This window comes from Eschrichtius robustus, chromosome 14, assembly GCF_028021215.1.
Source record: "Eschrichtius robustus isolate mEscRob2 chromosome 14, mEscRob2.pri, whole genome shotgun sequence".
Lineage (NCBI taxonomy): Eukaryota > Metazoa > Chordata > Mammalia > Artiodactyla > Eschrichtiidae > Eschrichtius > Eschrichtius robustus.
In genome coordinates this window covers 7,920,001-7,946,178 of record NC_090837.1, presented here as the reverse complement: position 1 = coordinate 7,946,178, position 26,178 = coordinate 7,920,001, and the positions used below count along the sequence as shown (strand labels likewise).

Sequence of the window (26,178 nt, the reverse complement as noted above, 5' to 3'; positions counted from 1 at the left end):
GGTGTGGAGATATACAGCGTTTCTGAAGCAGAGACCAATCTGATGAGATTATCTAGCTTGCCTTCGATTTAGTGGGTTCGTCTCCAGCTCTCCTGCTCATCCCCAAAGCCTCTGCCACTTGGAAGGTTAGCAGGTTGATTAAAAAGCAGGCATGGGAGAAGGATGAAAAGAGGGAGAGATTTAGGGTGACAACTGATTCTCAGCAGCAGACGGAAGGAAAATTCTCTTTAGCTGGCAGAGGTAGAACAGATTTTATTTTGGAATGTCTATTAGGGGAAGAGGGCTGTGCAGAGTTTTTATTTGTTTGTATTGCTTTTTTTTTTTTAATTTTTATTTATTTATTTATTTATTTATGGCTGTGTTGGGTCTTCGTTTCTGTGCGAGGGCTTCCTCTAGTTGCGGCGAGCGGGGGCCACTCTTCATCGCGGTGCGCGGGCCTCTCACTATCGCGGCCTCTCTTGTTGCGGAGCACGGGCTCCAGACGCGCAGGCTCAGTAGTTGTGGCTCACGGGCCTAGTTGCTCCGCGGCATGTGGGATCTTCCCAGACCAGGGCTCGAACCCGTGTCCCCTGCATTGGCAGGCAGATTCTCAACCACTGCGCCACCAGGGAAGCCCCTGTATTGCTTTTTAAAGTCCCCCTCCTCAGAGATAAGCCAGAAGCCTGTGGTTGTCGTGGGGTGTTACAGACCTTTCTAGTCCCTCTTCTGCGTAATGGTAGCTGGTGTTACCCTAACACCCCTCTACAATGGGTGCCTCTCAAGTGTATTCTTTAGGGCCAACCTCTCCCTTTCTGGGGAGGGGTGCAGTTCTAGACCCTATGAATTGGAAAGGAAGTTGGGGTAAGCTAATTCAGTTCTCTCTCATCTATAAAAGGGAAGCTGAGGCCAGGGCGAAGAAATGACCTGTGGAGCAGAGATGGTGTCACACTGCTATTCAGCGTCAGAACTGGGGCTGCAGCGCTGGAGCCTGCCACCTGGTTTTGTCTTGTTCAGTTTCTGTTAAGACCCTTCCTTTTCATCTAGGTGTCTTCTCTAAAGTGAAGCAAGCCTGGAAAAAGTAACAATCAGTTAACTTACAAAGCCCTGTGGTCTGATTTTGAATGTTGGGGGGAAGAGAAGGGAGGTGGAATGGGGGGGGAAGATAAACCGAGAACAAACGGACAATAACACATCCATGTGAGAGTCTGGAGTTCAGGCCAAGGGGAATTTCAGTGAGCATGACGGGGGCGGGGCTGAGAGGGGGAGAGACTGACGGGGGGAGGGACTGACAGAGGAGGGACTGACGGGGCAGGGACAAATGGGAGGGAGCGACGGGGGAGGGGCTGGCAGGAGGAGGGAGTGCCGCGGCAGGGACACACAGGGGCAGGGGCTGATGGGGGAGGGCCGCTGGAAGGGTCCTGGAAGGGTTGGGAGGTGTGGGCCGGGCCGGGGGCAGGAGTGGGGCTGGGGGGGCGGGGCCCGAGGGAAGAGGGTTTTCGCTCTGGAGTTCCCTCAGCACCGACTGTGCGGTGGCGTTTTGCTGGGCTCGGGGGGAGGTACTGGTGAGCAAAACAGACGGAGTTGTTACCCCCTTCATGGAAAATGCAGTCGGTTGTGGAGACACACCGTCAGCAGACAAACACACAGGCAGTCGGAGATTGTGGTAGGTACAGGGTGTTGTGAGAAGTCGTAGCCAACTAACTCATTTACCTTGAGAGCCATCCAGGAGGCAGACAAGGAAGGTGAATGAGGTTCTTGTTTAACCCAGACATGTGCAGCTGCGGGGCTCCACCGGGGTGAATACGCAGGGATGCTCTTCTCTCTAACAAGCAGGGCAACCCCTGAAGGAGTCTCAGTGGGGGAGAGAGATGGACACATACGGGTTGTCCAGGTCATTCTGGCCTCCTGGGTGGGTGGGGCGGGGGCGGGGGGGGGGCAGGAGGGGAGGAGCCCAAAGAGGAAGCCTGGCGGAGTTTGGCCCGTGTACCGTGTACACCCTGCCTCCCGGCTCCCCCTCCCCTAGCGTTTGCCCCACAGCACTGAGGACTTCCCGACACCGCAGGCCTGTGGTCGCCTGCCTGCCTGTCATTCCCCGGAGAATATAAGCTCCACGAGGCTAGGGACTTGGTTTTGTTCACTGCTCTGCACCTAGAACAGTCCTAAATAACAGATTTGGGTGGATGAATCAGGATAGTGTCACAAAGAAAGTGGTATTTCAGCCAGATTAATCTGGCTACAGTATTCATGCTGTGTATAGCCCATGTGCGGCCTGAAAAGGTTCCACTTCTTACCATCAACCCGTTTCTGGTGTTAAGCACTGTTTTACACAGGGCATTATGATAGGTACTACATAGAATGAACTATTGGCTTCAGCTTCTGGCCCCAGAAAGGTTAGAATTTGTTAGGTGTACCCAGAGCAACTTCGGTTAACTTACCCATAATGTCACTGTGATCCTAGTTATATTGTCAAAGTTATTGTCAAAGGTTTGAAGTTTCAAATTCAATCAAGAACAGATTCCATGGTTTTTTTTTAATAGTCAACGTTGACTTTTTAAAAAGGACCCAATGCTTTTTAAAGCCTATTTATAGGTCTTGGCTACCCGGAGGATGTTACCTTATCCTTTGAAATGCATCAGACAGCTTCAGATTTCGCTGCCTTTTAAGTAGGTTATGTAGCTGGCGGTGCCTCAAAAACGGCTAATAATGGTGATAATAACAAAGTTGTTTCTTGCCAATCTTCGTAGGAACTCAGAAACATTTGCAAGCGTGATCTATTTCTGTTATATCTCTGGCAGCCAGTTTCTTGACTCCAGGTGTGTACTCTGGCCGGAGACCTCCGTTAATTTACTTCCTCTTTACACCAGGTGTCTGAGATGGGGTGGAGTTCTTCCATTCTTTACATAAAAATCTTAACCTTGGTGAATACTTGAACCTATTAATTACCTTTTCCCGTAGGTGGATGAAAGTGCTAGGGAAAGGCTGTATTCTTTGCGGGTAGTTGGTTATTCCTGGTACTGAATATAATAGAAACCTCTCACTTATATCTATGGGTTGGCCACTTTGATCCGGGTGAGGGTGGCAGTTACCATATCAGCTGCGGGTGCTGTGCTGAATACAATAAAGTGTGAATAGTGCTTGTGTTTGGGTGTGTAACTATGTGATTTTGTTTTGTTTTGCTGGCTTCACTTTTTAAACTTTCTTTTGACATTATTTTGAGTATTATGATTAGAAATGCGAAGGACATTTATGAAGAAAATTACAGAAGACAACTTCAGACTTCTCTTTTTTAAATAGGTTAAGTTGTTCGAATAAGTAGAGAAACATAGGCCAGTCTAGGATGGAGATGACCCAGCTGGAATGGTCAGTGGTGGACACACAGTAGTGTATTTGTTAAGTGCAACTCCAATCAAAATGCCAGAATAGTTTTCTTTTGAGATTTGACAACATGATTGTAAAGTTGGAACATGGAGGAATAAATAGGCAAAGATTCTAAAATTTGTTTTAAAAAATGATGGGGACTGGGACTTCACTGGTGGTCCAGTGGGTAAGACTCTGCGCTCCCAGTGCAGTGGGCCCGGGTTCGATCCTTGGTCAGGGAACTAGATCCCACATGCATGCCACAACTAAGAGTTCACATGCCACAGCTAAGAAGTCCACATGCCGCAACTAAGAAGTCCTCATGCTGCAACTAAGAGCCGGCGCAGCCAAAATAAATAAATAAATATTTTTAAAAAATGCTGGGGACCAACGCTACCTAGGTAGTAAAGTGTATCACAGATTTATAGTTATTAAATCACTGTAATACTAAGACAGGATTCAACATGAATCAGTGAAATGAGACCCCAGAACAGACCCTAGTGTATATTATAATTTAATATATGTTAATGGAAGTGTCATAAATTAGGGAGGGAAGATGAGATAATCAGATAGCTAGTCGGAATTTATTTTGGTGAGCTGTGTAAAGAACTAAATTGATTTTTCCCCCAGATGAGTCAGAGTTAAATGTAAAAAGTGAAACCATTTAAAACATATGCACAAAACACCAAAAGAACTGGGGTGCTCAGAAGTGGTCCCAGGTATTATATATGAGAATGTGGTGTATGATAGTGATGGTTTTTTAGTCTAACGGGGGAAGGATGAATTATTGAGTGAATAGGTAGGAACCATTGACTGAAGCAGGATCCCAGTATCTTAATGAAACCAAAACAACTTTCAGATGGAGCGAAGAATGTAAAAGGTGAAGCTGTGAAAGAACTAGAAGAAAACATAGGTAAGTGTTTTCACAGGCTTGGGGTGGAAAAGCCCTTTTAATTATGACACAAAAGATAGAAACATAAAGGACTTTAAAATTTTGATTGCATTAATGAACAATGTCAACTAAAACAATAACAACAAAAACTCACCATACATTAAAAAATTAAGTAGAGTAAAACAGCAAAACAAAGCACATCAAAAATAGTCGAGGCAAAGATAAATAGTCAAGACGGACACATTAACTCTGCCATGTGTGTGGCAGACATTTCCACCAAAGTAAGAGCTTTCAAACAACAGAAAACCAGCGGAAGACACGCAGACAGTTAACATTAAAAAATCCAATGGCCAATAAACATAAAAGATACTAATAAGTGGGAACTAAAAAATTAGTGGTCTATATGTTTGTTTGTAAGATTAGCAGACATTGGGACTTCCCTGGTGGTTCAGTGGTTGAGACTTCGCCTTCCAATGCAAGGGGTGCGGGTTCGATCCCTGGTCAGGGAGCTGAGATCCCACATGCCTCGGGGCCAAAAAACCAAAACATAAAACAGAAGCAATATTGTAACAAATTCAATAAAGACTTTAAAAATGGTCCACATCAAAAAAAAAAAAATCTTTAAATAACTAATTTGAGTAATGGTTTGCGGAAGTAGGTACTATTCACTGCTATTAGGAGTGTAAATTAGTATAAACCTTGAAAGATTCTTTGACTATTACAAAATTATAAATGTACAAATACCCTCTGATTCAGCTTTCCAATTTCTAGGAATTTATCTCACAGAAACTGTCGTGCAATTGCACAAAAATGTAAGTAGCGGTATGGTCATCGAAGCACTATGTTTATAACAGTGAAAAATAGAAACAATGTCTGTCCATTAATATAAATGAATGCCTATTTATTGAAAAGTGGTTAAGTAGATTGTGATAAATGTATATAATGGAATATTTTGTAACCAATAAAAGCTGTATACAACTATAATAAGATGTCCATGACCTGTAAGTGAAAAAATGAATTATAAAACAAAATAATTCCATATATTTAAATACTTTTTTCATATGTTTTAATCTGAATAAATACACACATATATACGTAATCAAATAAATATATATTATAAGGATTTAGGACCAACTACAAAGTTGCAGAGGGTAGTCCACGAGACTCCCTTTTTTTTTTTTTTTTTTTTTTTTTGGCCACGTGTCGCAGCTTGTGGGATCTTAGTTCCCCGACCTGGGATTGAACCTGGGCCCACGGCATGAAAGCCTGGAGTCCTAACCACTGGACTTCTGGGGAATTTCCCAAGACTTCCCTCACTTCTAACACCAATCGCAAGTTCCCAAAACCATCCTCAGGTTCTGTAATTGCTAGAAGGACTCACAGAACTCACTGAACGCTGTTATACTCATACTTGCAGTTTATCTCAGGGACAAGATTCAGGTTAAATCAGCCAAGGGAAGCCATGCATAGGGCAGAGTCCAGGAGGGGTCCCCATGTGGAGCTTCTGGTTGTCCTCTCCCAGTGGACGGCGTTACCTCCCTCCGGCCACGATGTGGGATGCTGTCAACCAGGGAAGCTCACCTGAGTCTTCGGTCTTCAGAGTTTCTACAGGGGCCGGATCACTGTCTGTGTGGCTGGCCTCTCGTCTCCAGACCCTCCCAGAGACGGCTGATACCTTTAGTCATGGGTTCCTCTGGAGATCGGAACTGACACCCCCTGCTCCAGGGCCCCCATTGTAATTACATAGTGAGGTTGTCCTGTGGCCAAAGCCCCAGGCAAACGCAGATACTCCTGTTGGGCAGGCCATTCCAGCGGCCTACAGGTTACCCCTCAGGAGCTGAGGGCAAGGGCCTTCTCTTTGAATGAGGTTATTTCTTAACTACACAATGTTATCACCACAATTTAAACAATGGTGATTTCTAGGTGGTGGAATTGCAGGTGACTTTGCTTTTGTTCTTTGTACTGTTCTGTGTTGTTTGAATTTTCTTTCAATGTGAGTATATAATTTATTTAAAAATCAGATAAGACTAAAAAGGCTAAAAAAGAGATTAAAATGAAAAGTAAATCTCTGGATAGGGTGGGTGGGCAGGCAGGGAAGCAATAAAAGAAATTCTAAAGACCAGTAGATATGACTACACAAAAATATAACCTACTTATTCAAAGACATGCTATAAAAAGAAGTAAAAACCAAAACCTAGGGGAAACATTGGCAGAAATATCACAAAGCGTTAATATCATTAATATTATAGTATTACCAATATAAAATAGCAAGAAAAAAACAACTAACACTTCAACGGATGGTGAAAACTGAATAAGATCTGTCGTCTAGGTAACAACAATGTTCCCAAAGCTGGTTTCCTGGTTTTGAGGTTGTGCTACAGCTAGAGAAGGTGCCACCACTGGGGAAGGCTGGGCGAAGGGTCCATGGGACGCTTTGTACTATTTTTTTTTACTTCCTGTGAGTGTATAATTATTTCAAAATAAAAAGTTTTTTTAAAAGACAGAAGGCACGGACAGCTCATAAAGTAAGAGACACATAGCTAATATGCAGATTTTTAGAAGTATTTTATTATCAAGTGATGCAGTTGAAGTGAGACACCACTTGTTCCCGTTGTAGGTCTGGTCCCATCCTCAGTCTAGAGGAGTCGGGAACACCCTGGGTTCTGGATTCAAGTTTACTCTCCTGGCAAATAGACATATGGTTATGGCTTTAACTGGTGCCCTGCCCAGCATCCCTGCTTCCCGCCTGAAAGGCCAGTGGTGGCTCGAATCGGACAGGAAACGCCAGGCTTTAACACTCAGGAACATGCCCAAGACTCAACTTCAGTGTTCAGCAACAAGCCCCAGATTTGGGCAGCACTTACTCTGCACCAGGCCCAGTCCTTTCACGCCTCCTGTGGTCCCCGGCTCTCCTGTCGGGGAGGGGACATCGGCACCCTTTTTACCAAAGGTGGGGCTCCGACAGCTCCCGTTGTCACCAGCCCAGAAATGGAAAGCACTCTCTTTCCTCATTTGCTTGGGAATGGTGTAGGCATGGCGGTGTCTGTCCGCAGATGGGAGGCCGGGACACAGCAGGGAGTGCTCCCAGCAAGGACACAAGTCACTGACCTTCACAGTCAGGGCGAAGGGGCCACCGCTGCGGCTAGCCCGATTTTGCCTCTTTCAGCTCCATCGTGGTGCTCTAACTTTTGATGGTCATGGACATGATTACTCCCTGCTTTTTACACAAAGCAGACAACCCCAGTCCTCACAAACATGCTCACACATGTGAGCAGACACACACCTAGACACACTGGCACACCCACACACACACTCACACACACCATACATACCACACACACACACCACACTGTACCCACATACCCACACACACAAGCATACACTACACACATACACACACATGCATGCACCACACACAAACCACACACACACCCCCCCTTGTCAGTAGGACAGACCTGGAATGAGGACCTCGGGAGCCCATATTCCTGCCTTGCTGCCATCGCCCTCCGATCCTGCTTCTCCAATACGAATTTCTTTGAATGTTAAAAAAAAAAAGAAAAAGAAAAAAAGATGCCAAGTGCCCCAGGAGGAGGATGAATTTGGGGTGCAGGAGAGAGGACCCACGCCTGGGCGTGGGAGCAGGGCCTGAAAACCTCACAGGCTTTCTCCGGGTGGAGACTCTGCTTGGGCAGGTGGCCCAGGGCGGAGGGCCCGTGGCTCCAGGGCGGTTCCGTTGAACACGGTGCCCTCCTCCTGCCATGCCGCTCGCAGGGCCGCTCCCCACGCCTTGGCTCCTCAATGAACCTTTGTCTGTCTGGAGCCTGTTAGTTTTGGCTCCTAGCAGCCTGTGGAACCAGGCCCAGATCCCAGGGAAAGCCAATAGAGACCGCTTTTTTGAAGAAAAAGAATCGGAGTCCTGGAATAGAGAGACCAGTCTGAGCATTATTGATCCAGTCACTCATTAAAGAAACCACTTATTAGCTATTATCCTCATATTTGGATCCGGTGCACAAAACTGACTTGCATACAAGTTTTATATCTGCTCATGTGATTAATTTCCTTCCCCAATTAACTAGAAGCCCTATAAGGTCTTGGACTATACCTGGTCTTTTTCTCTTGTTTATTTTGAAAAAATAATACATTCCTGTGTTATATTTAAACAGTAGAAAAATGGTAAACAGTGAAAACTAACTCTCTGACTGAGCCCCCTTAATTCTGCGATTCAGCTCTCCAAAGGGAAATCACTGTTTCACTGTTACCTGTTTCTTGTGTGTCTTTCCTGAGATTGACTGGTTGTCTTCCTCCCTCCTTCTCCTTCCCTTCCTGTGTGTGTGTGTGTCTGTGTGCATATCTCCCTGTTGAAAATACAAATGGTGGCCATCCTGTATATCTTGCACCTTGTTTTTTTTCCCCACTTAATACATCTTGCAGATCTTGCCTGTACATCAGCCCATATAAACGTGTGTTGTTCCCAGCCTTTTGCTCCCACAAACAGTACTGCCGTTTAATGTCTTCTATTTATGTCTTTGTGCCCACGTGCAAATGCGTCTACAGACTCAACTCCTAACAGTGGAATCGTGAGTCAGAGGGATGTGCATTTGAAATGTTGATAGACAGTTGCCCGCTTGCCCTCCAACAAAGGTCACAGTTGTTTTTGCCCATCATCATGTCCCCGGTGCCAGTGTAATGATCAGACCTCTCCCCCTTAACCAGCATTCTGAGCCGATTGGGAAATAAAACTGGAGTCAGTTCACACCAGCACTCTTCACAATGGCCGAAATGTCAAACAACCCAAGTGTCCATCAGCAGATGAAAGAATAAACAAAATGTGGTCTCTCCATCCAATGGAATATGATTCAGCCATAAAAAGGAAGTACTGATACATGCTACAGTGTGGATGACCCTTGAAACTATTGCGCTAAGTTAAAGAAGCCAGACATAAAAGGCCACACATTTTATCATTCTGTTTATGTGAAATGTCCAGAAGAAAGAAATCCATAGAAACAGAAAGTAGATTAGTAGTTGCCAGAGGCCAGGGGGAATGTAATGGGGAGAGACCGCTGGTGGGTACAGGGCTCCCTTTGGGGGTGATGAAAACAGCACTGAAACTAGGTAGCAGCTATGGTTGCACAGCATTGTGAACGTACTGAATGCCACTGAATTGTACATTTTTAAATGGTCAAAATAGTAACTTTTATGTTACATGTATTTTACACAACGAAAAAGATTCAGCAGATGCTGGCTAAATTATTCTCCGTATTGTTGATCAAGCTGAGGATGTGGCTTATAAGGGAACCCCAGACTGTCTTTCCAGGCAGCCTGGGACTAAGAGAGGCCTCCCCGACCCCAGGCTCTCTCTGTAGGAGCAGAACAGGAGGGGCCTGGGCCCTCAGTGGGCAGCTTTCCCGCAGGAGGAAAGGAGAAGGGCCTGGCCCCCCATGCCAGTCCTGCTTTCCACACTCCGTAGCTCACCCACTCCACCTAGCTGGGAGGGAGTAAGGGGGAGACAGGCCTAGGAATGTTTTTTGTTTGCTTGTTTTATTTTATTATTATTTTTAAAATTTATTTATTTATTTATTTAATTTCTGGCTCCGTTGGGTCTTCATTGCTGTGCACGGGCTTTCTCTAGTTGCAGCGAGCGGGGGCTACTCTTCGTTGCAGTGCGTGGGCTTCTCATTGCGGTGGCTTCTCTCGTTGCAGAGCACAGGCTCTAGGCACGCGGGCTTCAGTAGTTGTGGCTCGTGGGCTCTAGAGCGCAGGCTCAGTAGTTGTGGCGCGTGGGCTTAGTTGCTCCGTGGCATGTGGGATCTTCCTGGACCAGGGCTCGAAGCTGTGGCCCCTGAGTTGGCAGGCAGATTCTTAACCACTGCACCACCAGGGAAGCCCTTTTTTTTGTTTTAATTTTTTGTTTAATTTTATTGAAGTGTAGTTGACTTACAATGTTGTGTTTAATTTTTGCTGTGCAACAAAGTGACTCAGTGATACACGTAGACATTCTATTTCATATTCTTTTCCATGACGGTTTATCACAGGATATTGAATTTAGTTCCCTGTGCTATACAGTAGGACCTTGTTGTTTATCCATCCTATGTATACTAGTTTGCATCTGCTAATCCAGAGCTCCCAGTCCTTCTCTCCCCCACCCCACCCTCCTCGGCAACCACAAGTCTGTTCTCTATGTCTGTAAGTCTGTGTTTTGTAGATTTGTTCATTTGTGTCGTATTTTAGATTCCACATATAAGTGATATCATATGGTATTTGTTTCTCTTTCTGACTTACTTCACTTAGTATGATAATCTCTAGGTCCATCCATGTTACTGCAAGTGGCATTATTTCACTTTTTAATGGCTGAGTAATATTCCATTGTATATTTGTACTACATCTTCTTTATCCATCTGTCAGTGGACATTTAGGTTGTTTCCATGTCTTGGGTATTGTAAATAGTGCTGCTATGAACATAAGGGTGCATGTATCTTTTTTTTTTAAATTAATTAATTAATTTATTTTTGGCTGCGTTGGGTCTTCGTTGCTGCGTGCAGGCTTTCTCTAGTTGTGGTAAGCAGGGGCTACTCTTCGTTGCGGTGCGTGGGCTTCTCATTGCGGTGGCTTCTCTTGTTGCGGAGCACGGGCTCTAGGCACACAGGCTTCAGTAGTTGTGGCACGCGGGCTCAGTAGTTGTGGCTTGCGGGCTCTAGAGCACAGTCTCAGTAGCTGTGGCGCACGGGCTTAGTTGCTCCGCGGCATGTGGGATATTCCCGGACCAGGGCTCGAACCCGTGTCCCCTGCATTGGCAGGCGGATTCTTAACCACTGCGCCACCAGGGGAGTCCAGCATGTATCTTTTCGAATTATAGTTTTGTCTGAGTGTATGCCCAGGAGTGGGATTGCAGGATCATATGGTAGTTCTACCCTTAGTTTTTTGAGGGAACTCCATACTGTTTTACATAGTGGCTGCACCAATTTACATTCGCACCAACAGTGTAGGAGGGTTCCCTTTTCTCCACACCCCCTCCAGCATTTATTATTTGTAGACTTTTTAATGATGACCATTCTGACTGGTGTGAGGTCGTACCTCGTTGTAGTTTTGATTTGCATTTCTCTAATAATTAACGAAGGTGAGCATCTTTTCATGTGCCTGTTGGCCATCTGTATGTCTTCTTTGGAGAAATGTCTGTTTAGGTCTTCTGTCCATTTTCCGCTTGGGTTGTTTGTTTTTTTGTTATTGAATTGTAGGAGCTGTTTATATATTTTGGAAATAAAGCCCTTGTAAGTCACATCATTTGCAAATATTTTCTCTCAGTCTGTAGGATGTCTTTTTGTTTTGTTTATGGTTTTCTTTGTTGTGCAAAAGCTTATAAGTTTGATTAGGTCCCATTTGTTTATTTTTGTTTTTATTTCTATTGCCTTGGGAGACTGGCCTAAGAAAACATTGGTATGATTTATGTCAGAGAATGTTTTGCCTGTGCTCTCTTCTAGCAGTTTTATGGTGTCTTGTCTTATATTTAAGTCTTTAAGCCATTGTGAGTTTATTTTTGTGTATGGTGTGAAGGTGTGTTCTAGCTTCATTGATTTACATGTGGCTGTACAACTTTCCCAACAGCACTTGCTGAAGAGACTGTCTTTTCCCCATTGTATATTCTTGCCTCCTTTGTCAAAGATTTATTGTCCATAGGTGTATGGGTTTATTTCTGGGCTCTCTATTCTGTTCCATTGATCCATGTGTCTGTTTTTATGCCAGTACCACGCTGTTTTGATTACTGTAGCTTTGTAGTATTGTCTGAAGTCTGGGACGGTTATGCCTCCTTTGTTCTTTTTCCTCAGGATTGCTTTGGCAATTCTGGGTCTTTTATGGTTCCATATAAATTTTAGGATTGTTTGTTCTAGTTCTGTGAAAAATGTCATGGGTATTTTGATAGGTATTGCATTAAATATGTATATTGCTTTGGGTAGTACAGGCCTCAGAACGTTTTGCTCGTGGATTTCCAGGAAGCATCAGGAATGGTGAAGAAGTATTGCCTCACAAGCAAATATGGTTGCATGACCAAATGAATGGACTCCACCACTGTCTGGGCCCCACACCGGTAGACCCCAGAACCCTTGCCTGCTTTCTTTTGGAGAGAATGGTCTGGCCAGGAATTAGGACCTGGGACCTAATCCTACCTGGGACCAACAGAACCCCAAATCCCCGCCCCAGTCTCACTCTCCCCCGTTCTTCTTAATTCCAGCTCCTGTCTGTGCAAGGCTTGCATTTTAATTTTTATTCCAAAGCAGTCTCTTGCCAGACCTCTGAAGAATTCAGTTTGCTCGTTGCACCCAATGGCAGTTTTGAGAGAGACTTTTGTTGTGCTGTAGACTTCCTGCCCGTGTCATGAACCTGTCTTCTAGGAAGGGCTGCTGTGGCAGGGTGGGGATGAAGATTTTTCTTTATGGAAAAGTTTAGCACTCAGTAATTCCATATTTAATCGCACCTCCCACGTGCCAGGCACTGTGCTGGGTTGAGTCAGACCCAGACCCTGGCCTTCCCAGAGTAAGACTGGGAGAGTTGGGGGGGTGAATCAGGGTCATTGTTCTGATCAGGAAGCTGGTGTGTGTGTGTGGGTTCCCAGGCGTTTAAGGAGGTGGGGTTGGGAGGCAAGGCTGGAGGAGGTCTTGCCAGTGGTCTCAGAAATTTTGATAATGTGTTTCTGCTAACACTTTATTTTATTTTAAAGATTTTTTTGATGTGGACCATTTTTAAAGTCTTTATTGAATTTGTTACAATACTTCTGGTTTTTTTTTTTTTTTAATATTTATTTATTTATTTATTGGCTGTGTTGGGTCTTCGTTGCTGTGCGTGGGCTTTCTCTAGTTGTAGAGAGTGGGGGCTACTCTTCGATGCGGTGCACAGGCTTCTCATTGCGGTGGCTTCGCTTGTTGTGGTGCACGGGCTTAGTTGCTCAGCGGCATGTGGGATCTTCCGAGACCAGGGCTTGAACCCATGTTCCCTGCATTGGTAGGCGGATTCTTAACCACTGCGCCACCAGGGAAGCCCCTGCTTCTGTTTTATGTTTTGGTGTTTTGGCCCCAAAGCATGTGGGATCTTAGCTCCCCGACCAGGGATTGAACCCACACCCCCTGCATTGGAAGGCAAAGTCCTAACCACTGGACCACCAGGGAAGTCCCAATGGTAACACTTTAAAGAAGGAATATGGCAGAACCCTGAGTTAGACTAAGAAGTATCCCAATCAGCCGTGTCTGGAAGCCGAGTGAAGCTGGGGCGGGGTTGAGGGGAGCAGGAGTCCGACCATGGGTGCTTTGTGGGCGTCCTGCTCAAGGGAGCTCCACCAAGGAGCTGCACGGTCCCTTTTAGAACTCTTTAGAGCAGCGTTTCCTGTATGTTCCATGGGAAACTAGACTTGGGGTACCTCCATAGAAAGGGTCCCAGTCCTTGTCTTCGGATGTCTGTATAGGGAATGTCTCCTCTCCCCGTTGAAGATTGATAGTGACATCAGCACATCAAAGGCTCCAGGGAGCCCATCAGTAAGGAAACGTCTCTCCACCTCTGAGGGCTGTTTAGGTTTTGGTTTTGGTTGCAGACTTACTTCTTTGCGTTGGTTGAGCGCCGCCTGTTGGCTGTTGAGATATTACAGAAGCCTCAGTTGATGGGTGATAGCAGTTGGAAATAAACATCAGGGAAGAGGGAAACATCCCAGCAGTTGAGGAGGAAGAAGATGAGAAGCCCAAACTATAACCTATCAGATTTGGTGTCTAGCCTTCCAGGGTTTGACCTCTCTCTGAATCTTCCCACCCCCTTCGTGGTAAGTAACTGAAGCTGTTGGCATTGTCTGACTTCTCTGAGAAGATGCTGTATGCTCACATCAGCCACTTTGTCTTAAGTAACAAAGCAGGAGTAAGGGTGGGTTTATATTAAGCCTGGTGGTCAGTTCTTAACAGAATGTTGCAGGGGACTTCCCTGGTGGTCCAGTGGTTAAGACTCCGCGCTTCCACTGCAGGGGGCACGGGTTCGATCCCTGGTCAGGGAACTAAGATCCCACGTGCCGTGCGGTGCGGCCAAAAAAAATGTAACGGAACGTTGCAGGACACCAAAGTTTCTCCCCACAGGAGTCCTCGTTTTTCATCCCATCTCTTCTCCTGCTTCTGTCCTCGGCAGCTGTCTCTGCAGGTGGCAGATGCCGGGTCAGGATTCTGGTCCTGCTAGACACACAGAGAAAGTGGTGTTTGAAGCCTGGCCTTCAACATAGGAAGCTGTCAATTATAGAAAAGTTTTGTTTTCCCTTAAGGAAATAAAAAAATAGGGAGGGTGTTCTGTTTTGTTTTGTTTTCTCCTGGAACAGGCAGGAACACCCTGCCTGGCTAGACAGCGGGTTGCTGGAAGATCTTTCAGAAGAGGGGAAAGAGGGTTGGTTTTGCCCAGAGGCGGGACCAATATACTCTGGTATATACTCTGCCCTCCAGACTGGCCTAGAAGCATCCCCCCGCCTCCCCCACCCCTCCAGCTCCTGCCATTCTGGGTGTTTTCTACGGCCTTGACCGGACCTGTGTTGATCTCCTGAGGGCTGTCAAGCCAGGCAGAAGGACCAGCACGGGCCTTTCTGCCTCTCCTTGGTTTAGCTGAAGTTTCCTCATCCTCTGGGCCTCAGCTGAGATGTTACCTTCTCCAGAACACCTGTTGTGACTGCTCAGGCAGGGCTAGTTATGCCGACTGTGTTCCCACAGCCCTTTGCTCTTGTTCGAGGCACTCAGCACGTAGGCAGGACTCATGCCTCAGCAGCTCATGTGCTCCATGAGGGCCGGGACCTCATCCGCCTCATCCATCCTTTCCCTCCCCTCCTAGCGTGTGCACGACACACAGTAGGTCCTCAACGCTTGTCGAGTGAGTAGATGGACCCAGGCCTGCCTTCCGGGCCCTGAGGAAGCGAGTGGCTCTGCAGCTGTGCGGGGGTCAGGGCTGACCTTTGCCGTGGTCTCTGCTCGCTGGTGTCGAGAGGGGGGCCCATGGGTGTCACCTTTTCTTCCTGTGGGGAGGAGGCACCCCACAACAGTGGCGGCAAACACGAAAGTGAGGACTTTTCAAGTCAGGCGGTGTTAAAAGCCAGGCCTTCGGAAAATAACTTAAATCCAGATCACTGAGGTGGTTATTAATAGCTTACATTTACATTTTACCTTAGGGGTTACCTGTCCTGTGTGTCTAAGAACGTGTGTGTGTGTGTACATTTAATCCTTATTAAAACACTCTGGAGGCAATGGTGTTATTGTAATTTTACCCAGGAAACTGGTGTGTCGGAGAAGTTAAGTGACTGTGAAAGTTCACAGCCAGTGCGCAGTCGTGCCACACAGGCTCAGAAACAGTGGGCTGCTGGCGGTTAAACGCAGGTGGCAGCTGGGGTGGAGGTGCATTTGGACCGGGGAGAGGCGGGAGGAGGAAGGCGTGTGATGGGCTCGAAGCCCTTGACCCTTTGAGCTGAGGGGGCTTCTGTCTGTCTGTCCCTCAAATTCTCAGAGGATTTGCTGTGACTTTTTCTCTGGAGGGGGGTGGTCACAGCCTTCTTCCAAAGCCTAGGCCAGTGCTGGGTTGAGTTGGGGCGGGGGCATGAGGTTTTTGCCAGGTGCGCTGACAGGGGCTTCTGCTTTATAAACCAGGTGTTCGGGTTCAGGGAAGGTTTATCACTCAGGCACTGTCTTTGAAGACCCCAGCTGTTGTGACTGCTTGTCACGTGGAATTTCTGAGTGGGTTTGGAGAAGGGGCAGGGGTGTGGCCTGCAGTGATGTAGAACCCACAGAACCTCCTTTGTATGGACCAGTGACAGTGCCTTGCCCCTCTCAAGCCATCTGAAGAGGGGAAGCCCTATGCCAGCTGCTCAGAGGTGGCTCCTGGCACAGCCCTTGGAAAACTAAACTATCTGAGCAGCCTGTGCCACCAGGCAGCATTCCTTGCCTGCCGTCAGCTTTGTTTGCAAGGGCCCTTTAAGTCATTCAATGGAGAATTATTACACGAGCCCCTGCCCTGTGCCAAGTTCTGTGCTGGGTGCTTAAGATGAGGATGCCGGAAGGGCCCTCCCCTCGAGAAGCTGCGGTCTAGTGGCAGGAGGTGTGGGGACACATTGCTGTACGGGGAGTGCATGAGTGCTGTCCTTGAGGTGTGAACAGCGCTCAGGGATCCTGAAGGGGTTGGCAGCAGCCTGGGAGAGGCCAGTGCCGGCTCGGAGGAGACGGTGTTTGAGCGTCACTCGGAAGGCTGAGCAGGTGGCCAGGGGCGGAGGGAGCTCCGTGAAGGGTGAGGACGGCGAGCACAGGGGCCCGGAGGCAGGAGGGGGCCCGCGGGTTCTAAGGCCAGTGGGGCGTTTGTGTGCCTGGATTGTAAGTGCCTCGGGGGACTGGTGGCAAAGGAGGTGGCCAAGACCAGGTTCAAGTGGGCTGGCTTTCGTTTGGTGGTCAGAAGATTTCTTTTTTCCTTCCCCCAACTTTACTGAGATAAAATTGACATATAACATTGTTTAAGTTTAAGGTGTACAACATGATGATTTGATACACGTATGAGGCAAAATCAGCAGATTTTTAACTTTTAATTATGGAAAATTTTAAAGATATTTGAAAGTAGACAGAATAGGATAGTGAAGCCCGTGTACCATCGCTTCACTCCAGCAGTTACCAACCCATGGCCAGTCCTGATTCCTCCATACCCAACACCATTGCCCCCCTTACCCCAACCATATCACTTTGAAGAAATCCTAAAGTGCCTTGTGTATCCTATCAAGCCTAGCCTGTGGCTTACATGGGTTAATCCAGAATTTTGAGGCCTGGAATGATTGGGTGGCACTTTGTGATTTCATTCCGTTTTCAGAGAAACCACTGAGTTTCCCCTCTTCATTTTACCTTTCAGTGGGAAGTTGGTGTCTCCGAAGTGGAAGAATTTCAAGGGCCTGAAGCTCCAGTGGAGAGACAAGATCCGGCTCAACAATGCCATCTGGCGGGCATGGTACATGCAGTGTAAGTGCCGTGTGGCTGGGCCGGAGACCCTCCAGGTTCTGCCACCAGGAGGCCTTTGCACCTCGGGGCCCCGGAGCCTGCTCTTGTAACACTGTGTGTCAAACAGAAGTCTCTCTCGGGCCGTGTGCGGCCAAATCCGAGTGAACTGGACCCTTATCGCCATCGGCACTGGGGGCTCAGCCAAGCGTCTGCAGGAGGCGGAAGTGTAGGCCGATTGCTCCCAACCTAGTGAGCTCAGTGTTGTAAAGGCAGAGGAGGAGGGACGGGTGTACAGCCGAGAGGTGGCATTTGGAGAGTCGGGGAACGGTTCCCGTTTTCAGCAGGTCTGAGACGATGCAGGCCCAGGCCGCGTCCTGTGTCCAGCTGGCTTGGGTACGGGTGGATCTGGTGACTTCTGCAGGAGATTGGCGTGCTCGGGGTCCCCTAGGCTTAGGCTGGTGTTTCTCTTGATCAGCCAGACTCCCCTTCTCGCCCACACATCACTGCCAGACTCTTTTCCTTGGACCTGGACCCCTTTATTTCCCTGAAATCTCGCTTTCCAAGGGAAGGAGAAGGAAAGAACCCTTAAGGGTCCCCCCTGAGGGGTGGGGTGTGAACAGAAGAGGCGGAGCTCCTGCGGGGGTCTCTGACTCAGTGACGCTATCTCACCCTCTCCCCGCCCAGATTTGGAGAAGCGCAAGAACCCCGTGTGCCACTTTGTCACTCCACTGGACGGCTCCGTGGAAGTGGACGAGCACCGGCGGCCAGAGGTACTTGGCATGTGGTGGGCCCTCACTCGGGAGGAGGTGACTCACAAAGGTGGGACCTAGGGCTCTGGGTCCTGCAGAGGGAGGACACAGGACAGGGTGCTGGGGCTGCGCTGTCCTGGCAGCTGTTTTGACCCTGAGAAGCGATGGCGATGCAGGGGGCAGGTGGCCTCTGACACCCCACAGAGGCTCCCGCCTTCTCAGACCGGGCTGACCCAGGGACTGAGGCGGGGGGGGGGGGTCCTCCAACTGGGACTTACCCTCTACTTTCTTTTAATGTCAGTATTTCTCTGGAAGTCAATGGGGAGGGAATCTTTTTTTTTTTATTATTTTTTTATTTTTGGCTGTGTTGGGTCTTCGTTACTGCGCGTGGGCTTTTCTCTAGTTGCGGTGAGCGGGGGCTACTCTTCATTGTGGCGCGCGGGCTTCTCACTGCGGTGGCTTCTCTTGTTGCGGAGCGCGGGCTCTAGAGTGCAGGCTTCAGTAGCTGTGGAACGCAAGCCCAGTAGTTGTGGCGCACGGGCTTAGTTGCTCCACAGCATGTGGGATCTTCCCGGACCAGGGCTTGAACCTGTGGCCCCTGAGTCGGCAGGCAGATTCTTAACCACTGTGCCACCAGGGATGTCCCACGGGGAGGGATCTTGACTCCTTACGAGGCAGACATCTTTAACTCTTAAAGAATGACCTCGATATCTTTATATACTGAGAGGGAAAGATGTTGAAAAAATAGTAAATGAATAAAAGCAAGTTGCACAACAATATTTGGGTATCTTTAGGTTAATTTTTTAAAGCGTGTGTCTGTGTGATTGTACATGCATAGGAAATGTCTTGAAGGATATACAGAAATTGTTTCCTCGTGGGATTAGAGTGAGGAGGAGGGAAGACTCTTCTCTCACTTTTTACTCTTCTGCATCGTTTTAGTTTTGTCCAAGCATGTCTCACTGTTACCATGAAAAGGGGAAAACATGGAAAGTAACCTAATGAAAGACAGTTTGGAGCCATAGGACATGATCTGGTGTTAGTATTAAGGAATATCACTTTTCTCGGTCTGGTAATAATATTGCATTATTCACTGTCAGAGACACATAGTGAAGTATTTTTGGGTGAAATTATGTGGGATTTATGATAGGATATCTGGGACTTGCTTTAATATTTTCCAGCCATTAAAAAAAAAAGGAATCTGAAAGTGAGGTGGGCTCTCGGAGGCCGTCGTGAACTCCTCGTCACCAGAGGTCCTCAAGGCTGCTGTGGAGGGGCTCCCTGCCCTGCGCAGTGGGGAGGCTGGACTGTATCTTAGAGGTCACTTTCCACCTGAACCTTCTGTGACTGGCCGTTTGTTTTCACCCTTTGGAAACATGGCGGAGGCTAAGGGCATTTGAGAGCTGGCCCGGGTCTCTGGAGGTTCCTCCAGCGCCGGGAACTCTGTGCTTCTCCCCTGCCAGGCACTCTGTCTGACCCCTGCTCCGGTCCAGCCTCCAGGACCTGGGCCCCCGAAGCCCCCTGGGTTATCATGGGCCATGAAATGAAAGCTCCCCATCACTCAGTGGCCGGGCGTGGCCCAGCAGAGGCGGGACGCACTCTGTGGACGAAGCCGCAGGCAGGCAGCCTGCTTCTCAGAGCTGGATTGCCCGGGCCTGACTTCCGCAGCCAGACGCGTGTTTGTTGGCAGGGTGGCTCTTCCAGCGCCGCTGCGTCACTCTGCCCCGCGTCTCCCCACAGGCCATCACCACAGAAGGGAAGTACTGGAAGAGCCGCATTGAGATCGTAATCCGGGAGTACCACAAGTGGAGAACCTACTTCAAGAAAAGGGTATCTGGCTCGGGCTCCAAAGAGAGCACGTTCAGGAAGCCCCGTAGGGGAGGGAAGAAGTGAGCCCGGATTCAGAACACTGGCCCCCAAGGCTGTGGCCCGGAGCTGGCCGCCCCTCTCCTTGGCCCAGCATTCTAGCCCAGCCCAAGTGGTGGCCTGCTTTGGTCGTGTGACCTTTGCTCTCAGCGTCTCCAGCTGGGAGCCAGGGCTCTTTATTCCACACACGCTGGTTGGGAGTCTCCTCGGTGTCCAGCGTTGGCCTGGGGATGGCAGAGGCAGGATCCCTCGCCCCGCCCGCCTCCCAGAGGGAGAAGGCCTAGATGTTTCTGGAGGTTAGCCCTTTCCAGGAAGGAGAGGCCGAGGGCCTCGTCCCCTGCCTGGGCCCTGGGTGACCACCTCGGCCCTCTCTGTCCTTTCTCCGCAGCTCCAGCAGCACAAGGATGAGGACCTCTCCAGCCTGGCCCAGGTGTGTGAGCTTGGGGGCCGTGAGGACCCTCATGGGACCTCGCCCTTTGACAAGAAACAGCAGTGACTTGGGTGGCCCAGCACTGCAGCAGAAGGTGGTGGGGGCGTGGACTCTCCCTGGGGCTAGAGGAGGGGCCGCCCCCCTTCTCACGTGAAGGATGTGAAGGAAACGAGCCAGTTCTCTGCTGGGGGGCTGGAGGGGGTTTCTCCCTGCAGTTCCCACCCCCTCGCCTCATCTCTTAAGCGGCAGCCCTTGCTGCTCTGTGAAACGGTGCAGCGTATTTCCCTGATGGGGCGTGCTGGGAACTCCCGAGTCACTCCCGCCCCTTTGGTTTGTCCTTCCCCCCGTCGGTGGCAGGACGATGACCTGCTTTACTGGCACAAGCACGGGGATGGCTGGAAGACCCCCGTCCCCATGGAGGAGGACGCGCTTCTGAGCACAGACATGCTCATGTCGGAATTCAGCGACACCCTCTTCTCCACGCTCTCCTCGCACCCGCCCGTGGCCTGGCCCAACCCGCGCGAAATAGGTAACCCGCCCCTAGACTCTAGACTGGACACGTTGCCCTCTCCACCAGGCCCCCAGGGCGGGCTCTGCCTCGGGGCCATCCCTGAGCTGCTGTCGCTTGTCTAGGGTGAGCAGTGAGGAGGAGGGTTGACCAACCTCCTTGCTGTGTGAGGGCCCCGTCAGGCCCGTGGTGCCACCGCCAGGGAACAGTGGAGGTCTGGTCTGAACCAGTTTCGCATTTCTGATACTGTCCCTCAGCAGAGGACAGGGGCCTGGGGCGCGTGACAGGGCCCGTGACCCACTCAGGAAAATCATTCGCACTCCTGGGCTGGCCTCTCACCTGGCAGCGTGCAGCTGTCCAGCTAACCCCTCAGGGGAGAGCCCGCAGGCTGAAATTAGAACCCGGGGTCTCTGCATAGCTGCTCACGGCTTCTGGGGAGTGTCCCTTCCTGGATACTCAGTTTACCTTTCCTACGAAAACTCTCTTTCCTGCCCTCTGAGGGTGGACGATGCCCGTGGACTGACGAGAAATCCCAGCCAGTGGCCTACGTTTCTCCTTGGAAGAATCTAGAATGCGAGCAGGGCCAGGAAGGTCCATTCCAGGCCCTTAATGTGTTCCTACAGCATGATCTGAGAAGGCAAAATGATTCCTCTGTCTCCTTTCTGATTCTTACAGCACATCTGGGAAATGCAGACATGATTCAACCGGGGCTGATTCCTTTGCAGCCCAACCTGGACTTTATGGACACTTTTGAGCCTTTCCAGGGTGAGGACTCGGGGCAGAGGAAGAGCATGGCTACCTGCATCTCCCTTTACCCAGGACAAAGTGGATGTTGCTTCCCTGTCATAGAGGCAACTGTTAGAATGGACCAGGGAGAGGACTTAGAATTTTTCGAGAACTTTTTTTTTTTTTTTTGCTAGTAGCTGCGAGGCCTGGAAAGTGTTTCTGGGATGTTGTTCTGTCTCATCCTGCGCGTCTCAGAGCCTCAGGCTTGGCTTTGACTGTAAGCAGTTCCCCCACTAGGCAGCAGAGTGCGCCAACGACACAGCCACTTCCTCGCAGTTTCCCGCAGTTAGAACTGGTCCTTGAGCTCCTGCCACTGTAAGAGCGGGTGCCACCCAGGCCTGGGAGTGCTTCAGAGGCCACACTGGTTGCCAGCCTGTGCAGCTCCAATCAGAGGGCCTCTTTCTGCAGTTACCTCGTGGTGGGGGGCGGGGAGATGCCCTCTAGCCATGGCATTCCTCTGGGTAAGGTGGGGTTCAGTGCCTGATTTGTCTGGATCTTAATGCAGTGAAGCGATGGGCACAGAGCTCACGAGCCCCTGATGTTGTCTTTCAGACCTCTTCTCTTCCAGCCGCTCCATTTTCGGCTCCATGCTGCCTGCACCTGCCTCAGGGCCCTCACCGGATCACAACAGCCCACCTGCTGTAGGTAGAGGGAACTTGGGGGAAGGGGCACCGGACTGGTCATCAAACCTTTGCAGCCATAAGCAAAGTGCTAGGGGTGGCTAGATCCAGCGGTGAACTCACATATAATGTGTAAAGAAGTTATTCTAGCCCTCCTTGGAAGCATCCTTAGGTATCCGTGAGGTGGGAGACTCTGTCAGTAAGCGTATGCTCCCGCCTAAGGCCCAAATAAGCTGTGTGCAGCGGGCTCTGTCTTGACCAGTTAAGACAGGGCCAGTGAGACAGCAAAGAAAAACGCAGGTCGCTGAGAAGAGGAAGTTCCGTGTATTTCTTTTACTTTTTGCTCAGCACGCAACACAAGTTGGTTACCAGCTGCTGGGACGGCTGAGCTGAGTGAGGCACGGCTCTCTGCCATTAAGAGACTCTCAGGCTGGTGCCCGTAGCCAGTTAGGCGCCCGTGACCTGACCCTCTCTCCTTCCATCTGGCTCTGTGAAGAGTTTCTCCTGTAGAGGCTGAGATCCGAACAGTTGATTCCTTGTAGCGTTTCCCTTTTAGGAAGAGGTGACCCCTCTAGAAGTTGACACGTGAAACTGTCCTGGGGGAGCCTCGTGAGCAGCTGTGATCCAGGCTGCCCCTGCTCTGTAACAGAAGGTGGCAGGGACTCTGGGGGGACCCCGCCGGACTCCAGAAACAAGATATCCCCAGGCCGAGAGCCAAGCGTGTGCAGACAGTCACTGTGTCTGAGCCCTGTGTTATCACTGAGTTCCTAGTGGAAACAAGACCCCCGCAGATGCCTGGGGAGACCCAGATCCATCCCCCGCAGACTAGCAGTCCCAGGGCTGGGGGACGTCGCCTCTGTCCCTTCTGCCCAGGGCATCGTCCCAGGCGCCGGGTACCGTGTCGGACCTTGTGGCGTGCAGCGCTGGAGAGTGACGGCGAGCAGTGTGGCTCTAGCGTGCGTTCCTCACGTCTTCTCTTCCTTTCTTAGGAGAGCATCCTGCCAACCACCACTCTGCCCACCGCGAGCCTCCCCGACGGCTTCATCGCGCCGCCTGCAGCCACGGCCCTGGACCCCACGCGTGGGCAGGGCTGTGAACACACCTCCCAGCCGGGGGACCCCTTTCTCCAGCCCGCAGACTTAGGTCCCTCTGCACCACCACTGAGTGTCCCCCAACCCTTCCTCCCCGTGTTCACCATGCCCTTGCTGTCGCCCAGCCCAGCCCCGGCACCTGCTTCCCCCGTCTTGCCATTAGGCCCTCCTCCCGCCACTGCCCTGAACCCCCCGACTCCCCCTGCCTTCCTGCAGCCACAGAAGTTTGCCGAAGTCAGCAAGTCGCCCCCTGTCATCACCCACACGGCCTCTGCCACCCTCACCCACGACGCCTCTGCCACCACCTTCAGCCAGAGCCAGGGCCTCATCATCACGACCCACTACCCCACCCCCTCCGTGTCCCCCTGTGGCCTGGCGCTGTCTCCGGTCACCCGGCCACCAACCGTCGGGCCTCCTCAACCCCGTTTAACTTTCGTGCACCCCAAGCCCGTATCCTTGCCTGGGGGGAGGCACAAGCAGCCCCCCAAAATAGTGCCTGCTCCCAAACCAGAGCCCATGTCCTTGGTGTTGAAGAATGCTTGCCTCACCCCAGGTGAGTCAGGTGGAGGGAAGCAAGTGGGATTCTCCCCCCGCCCTCATCCCCCGCCGCCGGGATGTTTCCCGTCCCCAGGCTTGCAAACTCGTGGCGCACACATTGTGATGGGAAACAGAAGGGTTATGAAAGACCACATGCGTAGATCTAGTCTGTTTTTTCTATTCTATGTTGTTCTTTTAGTTAGTCTCAACCCAGTTTGAAAAAAACATGGTCCTGGTCATCTCTTTCCCGGGTCTGTAATCTGTCCCCTCCAAGGAGAAGTTGCAAAAAAGTAGCTTTGTCTCCATGCCCTGCGGCAAGGAGGTGACGTCTCAGTGGCAGCAGAGGGGTCGTGTGCTGCTCCTAGGGCCCCCCCGCCCCCCGTGCAGCCTGGCCAGCCCTGGCATCAGGAGCAGGCCCCCCGCTGGGCCGCCACCCTCACCTCCCCCTTGTTCTGGCAGCTGCCTTTTCAGGACAGCCCCAAGCAGTGATCATGACATCAGGCCCTCTGAAGAGAGAAGGGATGTTGGCTTCCACCGTGTCCCAGTCCAACATGGTCATCACGCCTGCTGCCATCGCCAGGGTGAGTGACCCGGACAGGCCCTCAGCATCCTGTAAGCTTGGGTGGCCCTCACCCAGCATGACTGTGGTCGGGGGTGACCTCTCTCCCCTGTGTCCCCTCAGGCTCCTGGGGTCACAGAGTTCCACAGCGGCATCCTGGTGACAGACCTTGGCCACGGCACGGGCAGCCAGCCTGCTCCCCTCTCCCGGCTCTTCTCTCCCAGCACAGTGCCGGACTCCCTGGTAAAGGGCGAGCAGGTCCCGCCACATGGGGGCATCGCCCAGGTCCCTGCCACGGGTGCCAGTGAGTCTGCTGTCTGGTTGGAACGGTTGGGACCGCGTGAGTGGAGTGACGGGCCCGCTCTGGACTGGGGAGGCTGCCGAGGGTGCCCGGGATTGAGCCTGGGTTTCCAGGCCGGGTGGTGAGAAGCTGCCAGTGGCCCAGGCTAGGGAAGCGCTCGGCAAAGGGCAGGATAAACCAGGGAAAGCAGCCGGCGCGTCGCAGTGCAGGCGGTGTGTATGCTCGCGGAGACATCGCTCAGCCTCCTTCAGAAAGGCCTGGCTCGGATGGGGACTTCCCTGGGGGTCCAGTGGTTGAGATTCCGTGCTGCCAACGCAGCGGGTACGGGTTCATTCCCTGGTCAGGGAACTAAGATCCCACGTGCCACGCGAAGTGACCAAAATAGATTTTAAAAATTAAAAAATAAAAAGAAAAAAGAAAGGCCTGGCTCTGAGCTGCCAGCTCCGATCCACAAAAGGGATTGAGGGGGCCGCGTCGACCGTTTCCAGAAAGCACGAGCCTGCTGTTGCTGCAGCCACGGGAGCCCCCGGCCTTGTCCCCTCCCCCGCGGTGGGCCGGCACCGCGCCTCGGGAGCCCCCTTCCCTCCTCCCCAGCTTGGTCTTCCGTTGGTGAGGTGGCCGGGGTAGGACTGATACTGCCCAGGGACGTCTGAAGAGCTGAGAGGTCAGGGTAGATGATCTTCCCGAGGCTGTGCTGCTGCGGGCTGGGGAGAAGCCAGGCACCAGGTCGGAGGGAGACCAAGGTGTCTTCCTGTCTCGGGTAAAACCGTGGCAGCTGCTCCCAGCACCCTGTGCAGAGGCACCTTCCCGAGGTGGAGGGCAGGACACGGGCGGGGGGGAAGGCTCTCTACTTAGAGGGGTCAGACAGGGACTTGTCCCAGGACAGATTTTGAAGAATAAGCACCCTCATCTGGGAAGATGGGGACGCAGACTAGCTATGAGTCAGGCCCTGGGATAGTGCATGGGGCTCGGGCTCAGGGAGACGGCGCCTTGGCCACTGAGGGGGGTCCCCCCAGGTTAGAGCCTTGAGAGCAGGGTGGGGAGAGCAGCCGAGCGGAGGGGGCCGAGCCTGAGGCATCCGTGCTGTGAAGCGGGACCGACCGGGAGGGCCAAGGAGGGGCTTCCTGCGGGTGGCTCCGCAGCCTGGGCCACAGGTTTCTTCCACCGTGTTCTTTGAGGGTAAAATAGCGCTTTTGTTTTTTTAATTAAAAAATGTCGGGGGTGGGTACGATTGAAAAAAGTGTGAGAAAACATACCTGTAGAAATTAAAGAACAACAAAAGAAGAACAGGTAGCCGTGTGCTCACCACCCAGGGTGAGAACTGCAGCCTCGCAGGCGCCGAGGGGCCCCTGGCGGCCCAGGAGGCAGGCCTCCTCGCAGCCCCCAGACCCGCGAGTGCAGCGTCCAGCTGGCGTCCGTCAGGCCTAACGGAACCCACCTCCTGCCCCCGCCTGGTGGCAAGGATTCCTCCTGATTTTGCTGTGGGGCTGCCATGGAGGCTCAGGGTGGGTGTCCCCGCGCAGCTGCTGCAGCCTGGTCCC

General features: G+C 50.9%; 1 protein-coding gene across 2 annotated transcripts in view; it reads left to right on the top strand.

The window, feature by feature from the left end:
* MLXIP (MLX interacting protein) overlaps positions 1–26,178 on the top strand; it is a 61,454-nt gene that overhangs the window by 26,781 nt on the left and 8,495 nt on the right. Inside the window, exons 2-11 of one of the 2 annotated variants that reach the window (XM_068562768.1) lie at positions 17,108–17,214; positions 17,878–17,963; positions 19,680–19,769; positions 20,194–20,235; positions 20,593–20,764; positions 21,419–21,508; positions 22,082–22,170; positions 23,139–23,793; positions 24,237–24,358; positions 24,460–24,640. In XM_068562768.1, the coding sequence (XP_068418869.1) occupies positions 17,108–17,214; positions 17,878–17,963; positions 19,680–19,769; positions 20,194–20,235; positions 20,593–20,764; positions 21,419–21,508; positions 22,082–22,170; positions 23,139–23,793; positions 24,237–24,358; positions 24,460–24,640 (1,634 nt within the window). Of the gene's footprint in view, positions 1–17,107; positions 17,215–17,877; positions 17,964–19,679; positions 19,770–20,193; positions 20,236–20,592; positions 20,765–21,418; positions 21,509–22,081; positions 22,171–23,138; positions 23,794–24,236; positions 24,359–24,459; positions 24,677–26,178 lie in introns of both variants that reach the window. The other variant, XM_068562767.1, reaches the window with a different exon arrangement.